This window comes from Aristolochia californica, unplaced genomic scaffold, assembly GCF_029961685.1.
Source record: "Aristolochia californica isolate CCGP_79_NKW_82.1479 unplaced genomic scaffold, dmAriCali1.0.hap1 SCAF_9, whole genome shotgun sequence".
Lineage (NCBI taxonomy): Eukaryota > Viridiplantae > Streptophyta > Magnoliopsida > Piperales > Aristolochiaceae > Aristolochia > Aristolochia californica.
The window spans coordinates 37,675,787-37,689,424 of NW_027182290.1; the positions used below are offsets into that span (position 1 = coordinate 37,675,787).

Sequence of the window (13,638 nt, forward strand, 5' to 3'; positions counted from 1 at the left end):
AGTAAAAGCAGGAAAATGCCTGATATATCAAGTAATGGTAATCATAGAATATCTTGTAAATTTGGGATGCAGCAGTAGAAACATTACTAGGAATCATCAATTGTAAAGATGATATATCTATTCTTTAAAAAAATAACAAGACTTAAACGTTTACCACATTATGAAGTCAATTCATCATTTTAATAACCTATAACCTGTCTCATAGATCATCCTTAGTTTCTCATAGGAACTCTTAGTTTGCTGGCAAAATTTCTGTAATTTGAAACAGAATTCGAAGAACGTATACGTAATAAACACGCACACAACTTGATAATTCCTATTCCAAAAAAACCTCCTAGAACCGAAAGAATGGATGTTGTTTCTAAAGTTTGTGGAGTCCTCCCACTAAGGCACTAACACTCCATATAACCAATGGCAACATTGTCCTTACTTGTGTGCAGGAAATAACTTCATCTTCCAGTATTACTTACAGCCACTGAATTGCACAAGGTGATAAGAACATTGCTTGAGAAAATAGAAAAAAAGCAAAATAGTGTAAACTATTTGACAAAATTTTGCTTCTCGAGCACCAGTTCCTGAAGGAACAAATTAGAAAAAAATAATGACATGATTTAACCCAAAATAAGATAGATGAACGCATCACTGATTTTGAGATGTATCGAGGCATAAATACCCAGTTTGTTAACTCTATACTGAATTTTTTTCTTTTTTCAGATCACATCTAATCTCCTTCCTGCAGTTGAGGAATCTTGTTCAACAATGACAACCATCATGAACTAAGACCATGTGAAGGAGACAGATACCACAAATCAAGATGAAGAGGAGGTTTGCCCACAGAGGATAAAAGCTTGGAGTAGGCTCTGCGCAGCCTGGGTTTGATCTGGAGTGCCTGTTATAACAACATTTCCTTCAGTAGCACCAGAGCTTGGGTCGTGAATTATTACCTTAGCACCTGAGATCTGACAGGAAGCAAGTAATAGAAAGCTTAATTTGATGAACTCAAGAGAGGTCATGACTCAACTGATTAATGGTATTAGATAGGTGACCCACCTGTCTGAGTTGATTCAGATTACTACCATTGTCGCCATAGATGAACCCTAGAAACTGCTGTGGCACCATAACTTCAACAGATGTGCTTGTTACAACTACCACCTGACTCCCACTGTTTAATCCATCTTTACCACATCAGGGGTTTGATCATAACATAAAAAGAAAAATAAAGATGATACAGATAATACCTCCCAAGAGAATCGTTTCTGGGAGTCGAGGCTGTTCTCGTATCAGCAACACCTCTAACATTCCCACTACTGACTGCCTGCATAAATCAATGGCTTACACAAAAATACACCAGAACTCAGTTTAAGCAAACATACACAAGTTTACACATTATGCAAGTAAAATAGAAATGGCCGTTCATACCGGCGGGGCCCATGACCTTGGAGAAGATGGTCGATCATAGGTAGGCCCAGGTCCTGGTCTTTCACTGCTGAAAGAATGAGGACCTCGATCTACATTTGCAAGTCCAACATGATCCATGCCACGTGAAAGAGAAGGTTGACGGTCCATCAGGCGTGGCCCATGAGGATGCCCCATTGAAGGCGGGAGATGCCTGGGAGAGGTTGGTTCATGTCTTGCCCTAAACAAAAAAGGAGGGGTCTCAGGACCCACAGACATGTATTGGCCCCCACCAACATTAGGTCTGATTGGAAGGATGCTTTCACGGAGCCTGCTTGTAATATGAAATAAAGCATCCTGAACAGATTGCATAGTACCATTCACCTGCTCAAAAGGAGAAAGCCCAACCATAAATTCTGATGTCTATGTTAGAAATACCCATTACAACAGGGACTCGGTTTACTTCTACTACATAAAAAAAGTAGATATCCCCTTCTTCTCAACCAATATATGAGGAATTTTCTTATAATGAGGACATTGATCATTGTCATTTTATTGACAATCTCATTGGATATGAAATGAACAATAAGTATACCAGTACCTGCACAACTTCATCATTTGGTGCAGCACACTTTGGCACATGTTCATTTACAAAAATACGGATACTGGCTCCAGTTGCTCTTCTCATCTCAGCAATAATATTGCCCCCTTTACCCAACAAACAGCCAATCTGCTGTGCAGGTACAAGAAGCCTCACAGAAACTAAAGCACTGTCAGAACCCATTTCTGCCAATCTAGAAAAGACCCGCATAACAGCTTCTTGTGCAGGAGAATGTTTCAATTCCATATTCTGCACTAATCAAACAAATGAACAATTAGTATATAAATCAATCACAGATATGATAATAACAATAGTAATAATGCTCTAGCCAGGATAAGGCTCTGATCATATGACAATAAATAGTTTACCAACTAACAAATACAGGAAATAACTGCACACTTTAGAGATGAAGATGTACGTGCCTCCACTGCAGAAATAAAAACAACTTGCTCATCCGAATCCGGCATTGACTCTAAAACCTTGATCAGTGCACCAGTTTCAATTTGCAAAGTCCTTACGATACCCCCACCTTTTCCTATCAAGCTACCAACCTTGTCACTTGAGCATAACAATCTGAAAACAATTTCTTCTTCCAGAGCATTCCTATGGCCTGACGCCAAACTCTCCCTAGAAAAATAATCTGAAGGCGGATGAGGTGGCACAAAACCCCTCTGAGGAAAAGGTTCCAGTTGACCAGGTGGACCAAGCCCACGAAGCATTGGCCCTGAAGGTTTACTAGAAAAAAAGTTGGCTGCATCTGATCTAGGATTATCCTGGAGGCAACTTGAGACAGATAATAGGGCTCTCCGTACTGATGCAACATTACCACTTATCTGTCAAACAGTGAAATATCAATTAGTCAAAGCTAGAAAGTGAGGCCACCTAAAACATAATATTGATCCACACAAAGAAAAACAGAAGTAGACAGATTGTGGATAAGATGGTTTGGAGGTGAAGCAAACTATAAAATATATGAACCCTCCAACCCTCTGTTATGCTAGGGCTACACAGAAATCCCTATGCATTTTAGTCATGTGAACCAACCAGAACTTTAAAGACTTTTGAAGGTAAATTTACATATTTTCAGCTTCAGTTATACTAGGTTATGCAACAAAAGAATTTATTCTCATAATGGTGATTTGATGACATTTTCTGCAGTGAAAAGTGGTTTGTTTTTCTCTTAAAAAATAAAGCTCCATGAATCTTTCCCCAGCCAAGAAGAAGAAGAAGACCATTTTTTACAATTTGAATGACCAAGAGTTTAGAAGAATAAGGAAGAGATGTTTTTACTTGAGATATGCAATTATCCTTACTTAAACCTGAGTTCACATCAGTCCTAACAAATGTCATATTTAGGAATATAATGTACCAAACAACAGATAAACAAGCCAATCAAGAGTTGTGAATTAATGTATTGCATTACAATTTTATACTCCATTTTTAAAGAGAATCTGCATTTTTTAAAATTTTCAGCTTTCCATGAGCTCATCTCGTTTTCTTTTATGTGAATGTCAGAAAGAAGTTAAATGAAGACTAGAATGCCCACATGAGCCCAGAATAAGTAAGACAAGCAAAACAAGACACTTCTGAACACAGTAAAAGAGGACTTACCCTTTCACATAAATTTGGACAATTAAAACTTCCGGTGAAACTAGTTATGAAAGTAAAAAGAAATTCATGGACACTTCCGGTGTGCTTTTTATAGTTCCAATGGTTAACAATGACATTTGTAAAAGTTGCAATTGCTTCACCTATACTTTCAAAAGGTTTCAGAGGAAGTATCTAACCACCATACCATTTCAAATCATGAGACAATTTATACAAAGCTATATGCTTGTCATCCCTCTCAAGAGTTCCATAACAATAGAGAAAATATCGGGTGGAAATAAGGACATATAGTACTTCCACTTAAAATAAGAAAGATCAACAAATAGGTCATCATTGCCCCTCCTTTCTTTAATTTGTCAAATATGTGTTAACTATGAAACTATTAAATAGGCACATTTATGAAATTCAGAGAGAAATGCAATGAAGAGGCAGGAACCAAGTACCTGAATCAATTCATCCCCAGCAGCAGCGCAAGCTGGTAACTGCTCCTTTGAAAGAATTCTAATCTGGGCTCCACTTTCCTGCCTTATCTTTTCCACAATCTTTCCACCTTTCCCAAGCACACAACCCACCTGATTGCTTGGGGCCAACAATCTACAGACCACCAATCCATGCATTGTAGTGATTCCCGCAGTTGCAGAACCCACTCTCTCTTCGCCTTCATCTCCCTCGCCTGAGCCCCCCATCAGCCTCTCTTCATCCACCCGGACCATCCTCTCAAACACCTTCACCAATGCCTGCTGAGCAGGTGATGCCGAAACTAAGTCGTCTTCCACAAAATTCTCCATTTCCCCTTCTCTAGGGTTCTCTGAACAACAAATACAGACTCTCAGATGACTTCTCGAGATCAAAAAGAAAAGTCTTTACTCTTTCCTCCCCAAACATTCCAGGAGCAGAAAAACAAACAAACAAACAAAAAACGAGCCTGTGTGACTGTGCGTACCGTCTTTCTTCTCTAAATTCGAAACAGAATTTGCTTCAGTCTCCTGGTCTTTAGGTTTCCTGACGGGGTCGACCACGTTGGGGGCCACGATGAGAATGACGCGTTCGTCGGAGGATGCGACGGTATCCTCGATTCGGATTTTGGCGCCGGTAGACTGACGAAAGTGGCGAATGATGGCCCCACCTTTGCCAATAACAGCACCCGTTTTGTCAGCAGGGCAGAGGACGCGGAAGAGGGTTTCGCCATGAGAGAGTTTGAGAGGTGGCGGAGGGTGCCTGATCAAGGAATGGTGGCGTCGCTTCACGAAGGACGCAGAGCCGTTATAGTCAACGCGGTGAGCGTCGGAAGAGGGATCGAGCGGCCGCTTCGCGGAAGGAGGAGAAACGAAAGAGGAAGGTTCCATGCCGTAGCCCAATATCCCCTCGATCTCGTTCCTTCGCCGTTCCTTGGGTTGCCTTCCCTCACTCTACTCTGCTTCAGCTTGCAGAGGGAGCTGAACTCTTGAACGACCCGCTTGGATCGAAAGACGAAGGGGTTCCCACTTAAATTGAAGGTTGCGAATTGCGAATCGGAGACACACCGCACCTGGGCCTGCTCGTGCGTAACCGACCCACGTATTAGGTTGCGGTCCCACGAGATATTGAGCGTCTGAACTTAGACGGGGCCCACGTTTCGTGACTATCCGATAGATCGAGGGGACTGAAATCTGCCGAAACGCCTAGTGCCGCTTCAACTGAACCGAGCACTCGAAGAAGCCCCGACTCTTTTCCCTTGCCTCATCATCAACTATTATAAACTATTATGTAAGTCAATTTAAATTATTTAATTTTTTATATTAATTTTTAATTTTAATTATTAACATAGTTTGTGTTCTAAACTATTCAATTGTAAATATATGATAAACTCAAATACTAAAACTATAAAAAAAAATAATAATAATTTTGGTTAAGAGCTTCTTGAGTTTAGTGAAATTTGTCCCTGATGTGATGTTCAAGCACACTATTTTTAAGCCATCCGGGAAACAGGAGGTTGTGCTCAACCGCTTCATGTACCGAGACCTAGGACTATATACACTTCTCACTATTGCATACTCATCAACTGGCCTGCCAACCTTAGTTGCCTCTCATACCAACTGTTGTACGTCATCCTATTGAAGATAGCATAACAAAGTAATATTATGCTCAGCTAAAATAAAACATATAAATAGATAAATATCAAAGTTATAACTATATTTACATATTGTTCTTCTGATTTTTCGGGTCCAATGTGTGTTAATTGATGTGTAAATCATAAATTGCTCAATCTCACAAAAGTGAATGTGTTGCATTGCTTTGAATAGTAGATAAGGACGAGTCTTACATGACTCTCACAGAGCCAAAATTAATATGGTGGAGTTTTATTGGAATCTCACAATAGGAGGTCTCACAAAAGAGTATCGATTAAATGTGTTTTAGTTATGTTAGTCTTCTATTTATGTTCAATTGTTTTAGGACTTATCTTTTAGTATTTAAGTTTGGGAGTAACTGAGATAAAAGTAGTTTAATTGTAATTGGATTCTATTTATTTCCTCTATTACAAATAGAAACTCATTGTAATCAAATTACAACAAGTTAGTGAAATACTTCTCTTTTCTGGAAATTCAACATGATATCAAAGTGGGTTATGTGAGTTGACTCGGTCAACCTACAAAGATAATATGATCATTTTTATGATCTATCACATTTAGTAGTTTAAGTTTGTATTCTATCTTTTTACTTTCTTTCTTGTCCCAATACCCGTTGTTTTCTTGGCGTACTCACCTTCGTACTGAACCTTTCAAATTTTAAATTATATGTTGACAGAAACATCTTCAAGTCTAATTTCTAAAACAAAAGGAAGTTTGGCAATCAAAGTTTTCTACATAAAGAAATCGATATTAGAAGCAAATAAAGGTCAGGACTGCAAGAGAGTTTCGATCAACAACAAAAAACTTTTAACTTTCTAGCCATTTCATACCATCAACAACAAGAGTTTATATGAAAAATTATATATAAAAAAAATATCTGTAAATTCATTTCCTTACCTATCCAACCAATTCTCAATTTGCGTCGTCTAGAGGGAGATATTGATCTCGGAAGAGTCAATGGTCATGTTGGCCAAAGAAGAAAGACTACTCAATTCAACCAGATTAAATAGTCCAAAATCCATTAGATTATTTCTCTAAAAATAAATATATTTTATGAATAAAAATTATACTTGGATGAAACGCATCGATGTCAAGCTTCTGAAGAAGAAAATTTCATGTCAATCTGACCTATTTAAGGAGATATTTGTATTGAAGTCGGCAAGGGTCAAGCAATAGAAAGAAAAAAAATCAAGAGGTCATAAAAGATTCAAGAAAGAATCTTTTTATGTCATATTAGGTATCAATTTAAATCTATTTGACTCTAGTTTCTTGATCAATAAACCATTTGTGATTATGAGCTACATTTATGGATATATTAATATCAGAAGTACCAAAGGTTAGTTCTATAAAAAAAATTTCTCCTTGTGTTTCCTATTTTCTCTCCTATTATCTCTCCATGTATTGACGTGAGTTGAGTTTACTTTTTTCTTAAAATCTAAGTTTTTTATTCAAATTTATCTTATAATAAGAAAGTTTTTGGTTAAACTTAATCACTTCATGATGTGCTCATTCAAGGTATGAAATATCTTATTTTGATGTTGTTTTCAAATTTTGTTTTTTTGTTACTTTGTTGTGTATCTTCCGCATAGTTAACTCCAAAAAATTGTGGTAGCCAAAAAAAAAAAAAGTTATACTGGATCAAATTTATTATGTTATACCATTATAATCTAGTTTTCAAATGAAAAGTATAGGAGTGTGCCCAACTTAAGTCAAATCTTTTATTCTTCACCCAAGAGGTGATTTGTGTTTGAGCTACCTTCAAAAAGTGAGTAATCACTTTGTTAAGCCCTAAAGTTGGATCAATTTTCCACCTTTAAATTTGAGCAGAGTGTGTTTCAAATTATAATCGTTTTGACAAGTATATAGAGCTTTGTTGTATTGTTATGAGTGATTTTCTTTTCCCACATTATGTTTTGTCCAAGTTGGGTCTCTATGTCATTTTTATCCCAAGCTAGACGGGGAGAAGTACAAGAAAAAGTACAAGAAAGAGATATTTTATTCCACATGTAATGGTTATTTTTATGTGACCAAAATATTCAAGAAACGGGGAGAAAAAATAATAAGAATTTAACATATATATAAAATTTTACCTAATAAAGATCGAAGACCAAATTTTTTTTTATACAAACTGAAGTTATAAACTCTTGTTTGAGGGAGAGTTGAAGAGTAGATAATAAAGAGTTTTACATGACTCTAACAGTAAGAGTCTCTCACATGAGGTCTTATTAAAAATTGTATTTAGTTATATTAGTCTTCTATTTATATATAATTATTTAATTATTTTAAAATTTATCTTTCAGTATTTAACTTTGGGTGTAATAGGGATAAAAAATATATAAAAAAAATATGTTTCTCCGTGTGATTTTTCCGGTGAGGTAGATATCCCCTTGCGTGACGTCGTCTGCGATCCGCCGACCACCGTGGCTTCATCAATTTCCAACCAAGACGTCAGCCTGATCGTACAATTCTGCAGATCAGTTGGTCACGTTGACCGACCGCGCCTCACGCGGTGCCTAGGAAAGGTCATCGCGTACGGAAGCAGAAGCATCAGAGAGTGAAGCAACAGGTTCCGGTCGTTCTCGGCTGAGTGGCCGGCGCAACCGAGTGAAGGGTCATCTTTTCAATCGATAGGAAAGCCACGGGTGCCTTTTCTTCCAATCTAAATCTGCTGTTGGTCGAGTTTGACTCCGGGGGGGAGGGACTGTACTGCTAATGATCTTCGCGTGGCGCACTGGAACTTGGGAAGTTTCGACCTGTCCGCGACGAGGAGAGGGAGAGGAGGGCAATCAATGGAACCTTTACCAGAAAATCTGTCATTGGCGGAGTTGACCTCTGGTTGCAGGTGTAATTGTTGACGGAATGCGTTCTTCATATGGTAGGACCTTGTTCACTACCTTTTCTACACTCTTGTCATCTTCTTCGCCCCATTAAACCGTTAATAATGGAAGTTTCGAGTCATCCTGGACGAGTGGAGGTAACAGTTCGGTGGCCAAAATAATAAAAAAAAGGGGGGGTTATGAAATTGATGTCACCGACGAGAAATTCAAATAACATAAATAGGTATACAGAAAGCTTTATACCGAGAACCAGAGGAACGGCCGTTAATCAGACCGAATATGACAACAGGGAAGACAAAACAAATACAATAATTTTAAACGTCGTTGGAATGGTTCAAATTTCAATCCGCAAATCATGCACATACTCACTGAGACGAGATTCGTCGAATCTGAAGAGACAGTTAAGTGAAAACCCAATCGCAGGCCGCTGCTGCAACAGGTGGCTGAGACTTAGAAAGGGACGGAAAACGCGCCGAATTCTTTGCTCTCACCCCTGGCCTTGAACCGTTAGTGCATGACCATTGACGCGCCAAGACGTTGAAGACTCGAGAACAGCACTCCCGGATCAGACCACCAGATCCGGCCTCCAATGTAACAGGTCGAAGAAGGTCCCCAGATGTCTTCTTATTACTCCTCAAATCTTGATTTTTATCTTTGACATAACTTACATTCTACTAAGTTTTTAGAACCCTAATCGAACATGTTTTTTTTCCCTCAATCCTTATCCATTATTCCTGATGTCGTCACAGTTTTGACATAGCACCAACTCATTTATTAGTCTACTCTGATGGATCCATGTGAATGCATAGAATCGGAGAAGAGAAAAATTCGTTTGAATGGAACAGCTAGCTTTCCTCCTGGTTTCCAAATTAGATCAGACCAGTGGAAGGGCACTTCAGAATCTGTCGAGCTACTCCGTGTGAACAAACGGAACTTCCCATGGAGTGTCACTGTTTGGTTCCTGCGTGATTTGGGCATAATTTTGTCTTCCAATTGAACAGGACAACATACGGCGGAAATCATGTACTCGCGTTTATTACAGTTTGTCATGGAGCCAGTTCGGAAACAACTTTTGTTTAATCGAAAGAATTGCTTTAAAATGAGAAGCGTCGTCCCCAAGGAGAGAATCCATTAAAAGATGACCCAGGTTGATTTGTGATATTTTTTTTATTAAAGCGAGGGAAAGGTGAAAATGAAACGGTGAATGGTCGTTGTCGTCCGTCGTCCGTCGTCCGTCGTGGGTGGTTCTCATTAATGCGACAGATACTGAACGGAGGGCCGAGTGAGGTAGTCTTCTTTGAATCACTTTCGACGCGGAAGTTTAGACCGTCTGATCCTTCTTTGAAGCAGCGGGTTGGGTATCACGGAAGCCCACGTGGTCCCTCTGCTCCAGTGGAAGACGGAATCCCTTTTTTTAGCGCCCTATATATCGGGACCAGGCGTTACAGTCTCCCTGTCTCCCTGCTGTCTGCTCGTAAGCGGAGTGATTGTATTACGAAGTGCGGGATGGATTTTGTTGAAGACGATTATAGCACTTACTGGGAAACAAGAATGTTCGAGCAGAAAGAAGAACTTGACAGGTAGTTTATTGTTTTTTTTTCTTTTTTTTTCTGAGTTTGTTCTTGAATTATTGAACCAGGGGAATTGTGCTTTGTGTCTGTTAATTCATATTCGTCTTCCTCAATTGTGGGTGTGTAACTCTAGTTGGTTGATTTGGGATTTGGTTGTCACTGGTTTCGGTTCTTTCCGTCCTCGGCGAGTTACCGTTGAGGAGTCTCCTCCGCTCCTCGGTCCAAAAGCTTTAAAGCGGGAGTTCTGTTGCATACCAAGTGCTCGGCAATTTTCTTTACAGTTTCCATGGAATATTGCTTTAGAGTTGGTGTCCGTTTGCTTTCTTGATTTTGGGCTTATTAGCTTTTCTGGTTGTAGTTGGGGATGGGATGAGAACTTGTACGGATACTACGATTCCAGCTCTCCGGATGGATCCTCCTCCTCGGCCACTGCAAAGAACATCGTCTCCGAGAGAAACAGGAGAAAGAAGCTCAACGACAGGCTCTTTGCCCTCAGAGCTGTGGTTCCCAACATAAGCAAGGTAAATTCATCATAAATCAAAAGAGTTTAATAACTGTCTGGCTTCTCTGGATTAGTTTAATTGATTAATCTTTGAACGATGGGACACGCAGATGGATAAAGCTTCAATTATTAAGGATGCGATTGGATACATCCAAGAACTTCACGACGACGAGAGAAGAATCCAGGCCGAGATAGAAGAGCTCGAAAGTGGGAGACAGAACACACCAGACATTTTCGACCTGGAACGCATGAACACATCTTTTACGGGGATGAAGAAGAAAAGATCCGACCAGATAACTCCCATTGAGGTCTTGGAGGTGAGCTTAAATAAAATAAAAAAAAACAGCAGCTAAGAATCAGATCCTGTTCTTTACATAAAAAATCTAATCCATACTCGTTCTTTATCTGCAGCTTAGAGTCTCAGAAGTGGGAGAAAGAACTTCGATTGTCAGCATAACATGCAGCAAAAAGACGGACACGATGGTGAAACTGTGCGAGGTTTTTGAGTCTCTCCAGCTTAAAATCATCACAGCCAACATCACAGCTTTCTCTGGCAGGCTCTTGAAGACTGTTTTTGTTGAGGTAACTTTCCCAAACATCTTTGCTTTCTCATGACGAATCCCTCCAATTATGTTTCTGTTACCTCTCTTCTCTTTTAAGCCGCATAAATGGACTTAAAATGATGTGGGTTGTCACTAATTACCCTGCATTTGCTGTGGAATTTGCTGAGAATGAAAAAAACACGGAGAGCAGACACCAATATTTCCTAGTTTATTTATTTATTCGTTCTTTCTTGCGTCTCCGTTGATTGAGACTCTTCATCTCCTCTCAGAGAAACAACTTATTTGATTGTTTACTGGTCAGGCTGATGATACGGAGAAAGCTCAACTGAAGAGAAAGATTGAGACGGCCATAGCTAGTCTTGACATTCATTAAGCACATCTGAGCTACCTTCTCTGTGTTTCAGGCCGTTTTGCCTTTCACTTTCACCCCCCCCTTTTTTTTTTTTTTTTCTCAATAATGTATTATCATCGTCATCATCGTTCTTGAATGAGAAGCTCTACTTTCTTTGCTCTACTTTCTTTGCTAGTGTTCAACTAATACCTTTTAACCTCCATTAACTAATTTACGTAAACCAGTTTGGTGAAAATATATTTACAAACAAATTCCCATGCATTAACAAGACAATTGTATTTTTTATTAACTATTTTTTAAAAATAATAATGGTCAATTTTTTATTTTATTTTTTATGGGTTCCAAATAGGCCCTAAAAGAAAAGAAAAAAAATAAAAACAGTAGATAAAAGAAAAGAAAATAAGAATATTTTCTTTTTCATTTTTCACGTGTATCTAAATAGAAAAACAATAAAATATCGAAACAGTTTCAGGGAAAATTGTTACATGATAAACGTGGAAATCAATAGAATTTGTCGTTTTAAGGACAAAACTCTGAACTGAACAGATAAAAGGAAAGGGAAGACTCCACCCTCAATAATTGAGATGCGAGACCTGAATCTGCATCGTTTGACGCCGCAACGGAGTGGGAGGCCACGATGTTTAATTTTCCTGCCTGGTTCGATGGAGAATCCGCTTCCATCTTTATCCAAAATATTTAAAAAAGACAGAAGAGAGTGGTGACTCAGTTGGCTTACATATATGAGTTTACGTAGGCGTCTTGACGTCATTCCAACTGGTTATTCCGACTCCTGATCCAGGCGAGAATTCTAATAAAGCTTTCGTAGGTCAATTTTCTTTCGGGACATTTCGTGGTGGGTATTTCTGTCACCACCCACGAAAAATCTCTCCATTATTTTTGTGATTCTCTTACAAATTTGCAGCTGCCCAGAATTTAAAAAACAGAAAAACGTAGTTTCGTTCGTCTGAACACTCATGCTGGGTAACCAGACGAACCGGTGCAGCTCTTCTCCACAATACCATTCTCTCTGCTAATCCCATCGGATCTCTTTCCCAAAATACGGAAGGAAACGATGCTTCTCCACGAAGTTGGGGAAAATGATTGGTTCTATTTTTAATATTGAGTCTAATTTTTAAAATTAATCTTTAAAAAAATTCAATTGAGCTAGTAATCAAATAAACAATTTGATTCTCTTTGCTCAACTAGCAGACTTGGAGTAGTATTGACCATGTTTATGCACATAGAACAAAATAGCAAATTAGCAATAGAAATAAAATAAAAAATAAAAATAAAAATAAAGAGAATATTATAAAAATAAAATAAAAATTATAAAAATAAATAAAGAGAATATTGTGGTGACCTTAGTACCATTGAACTTCAAGGTATCACAAAAGAGTCCAAGACTTTGCAATAGAGCATACTAATGTTTAATAACCAATTTAATAAACCTAAAAGAAAGAACAAACACTTTTATCAATAGTATTTATTTCATTGACAAAAAACAATATTAGATGTCGAGGGACCCAAAAGGGTTGAATGATCAGTCATCTTTGAGGTTTGAAGTAAATAAGAACAACTATGAACCAACTAAAGAGGGAATTGACGTGAATAATGAGAGTAAAGGGTTATTTCGTAAAAAAAATTATGCTTTAGAAAATCTCGAGTTTGGCTTGTTATACTTAATAAACCTTATTTCAAGTTTGAACTCGAAACGAATTTAAGTAAAAACTGAATAAGTCAAGCTCAAACGGTTTGCAAGCCTATTTTACTTGGTGTTACCCTGGTCAGACAAATGGCCTTTGACCCCTTGATATAAGGATTGCAGGGTAAGCTTGATTTGAAGAACTTCAGTCTCAGTCTTGAATGGAATATGAAGTTTTTAAAGTTCCCATAGGTTCAACACATTAGAAATAGTAACAAGTTATGGGAATAAATTCTTAGAAAATGATGGCCTTTATTAGCAATAAGAAGACTTCTACCTCAGCAGCACCAGGCCAACTCAGCAACAACAACTACACTCGGCTCTCCACCACAGCAGCTCCTCCAAAAGAATCCAGAAGGTGTCAACGAGTCATGTATTCCAGAAAAATTTAGAATACTG

General features: G+C 38.4%; 2 protein-coding genes across 3 annotated transcripts; one reads left to right on the forward strand and one right to left on the reverse strand.

The window, feature by feature from the left end:
• Nucleotides 1–409: 409 nt before the first annotated feature.
• LOC137941154 (KH domain-containing protein HEN4) lies at nt 410–5,048 on the reverse strand. Of its 2 annotated transcripts, XM_068786444.1 has the most exons (8): nt 4,548–5,048; nt 4,048–4,412; nt 2,419–2,829; nt 1,997–2,245; nt 1,420–1,779; nt 1,239–1,315; nt 1,051–1,162; nt 410–959 (listed from the first exon to the last, which is right to left on the reverse strand). In XM_068786444.1, exons 1-8 carry the CDS (start codon nt 4,948–4,950, stop codon nt 810–812), a joined length of 2,127 nt encoding a protein of 708 aa, XP_068642545.1. In that variant the 5' UTR covers nt 4,951–5,048; the 3' UTR covers nt 410–809. The 2 variants fall into 2 exon arrangements, 1 of the variants encoding a protein (XP_068642545.1); XR_011110370.1 differs by lacking the exon at nt 410–959 and having other exon boundaries at nt 1,143–1,162; nt 1,239–1,331.
• A 4,981-nt stretch (nt 5,049–10,029) lies between these two features.
• LOC137941902 (transcription factor bHLH35-like) lies at nt 10,030–11,690 on the forward strand. The gene is made up of 5 exons (XM_068787515.1): nt 10,030–10,129; nt 10,479–10,641; nt 10,733–10,939; nt 11,034–11,204; nt 11,487–11,690. The coding sequence occupies exons 1-5, from the start codon at nt 10,056–10,058 to the stop codon at nt 11,556–11,558; spliced, it is 687 nt and encodes a 228-aa protein (XP_068643616.1). The 5' UTR covers nt 10,030–10,055; the 3' UTR covers nt 11,559–11,690.
• The last annotated feature ends 1,948 nt before the right edge of the window (nt 11,691–13,638 follow it).

Bases quoted from the DNA above. Each gene is read 5' to 3' on its own strand.
- LOC137941902 (XM_068787515.1), top strand. From the start codon at position 10,056: ATGGATTTTGTTGAAGACGATTATAGCACTTACTGGGAAACAAGAATG. The intron at 10,130-10,478 runs GTAGTTTATTGT...TTCTGGTTGTAG, and splicing joins CAGAAAGAAGAACTTGACAG to TTGGGGATGGGATGAGAACT. The intron at 10,642-10,732 runs GTAAATTCATCA...TGGGACACGCAG, and splicing joins TGGTTCCCAACATAAGCAAG to ATGGATAAAGCTTCAATTAT.
- LOC137941154 (XM_068786444.1), bottom strand. From the start codon at position 4,950: ATGGAACCTTCCTCTTTCGTTTCTCCTCCTTCCGCGAAGCGGCCGCTC. The intron at 1,780-1,996 runs GTACTGGTATAC...CCTTTTGAGCAG, and splicing joins CAAATGATGAAGTTGTGCAG to GTGAATGGTACTATGCAATC. The intron at 1,163-1,238 runs GTATTATCTGTA...TGGATTAAACAG, and splicing joins AGAAACGATTCTCTTGGGAG to TGGGAGTCAGGTGGTAGTTG.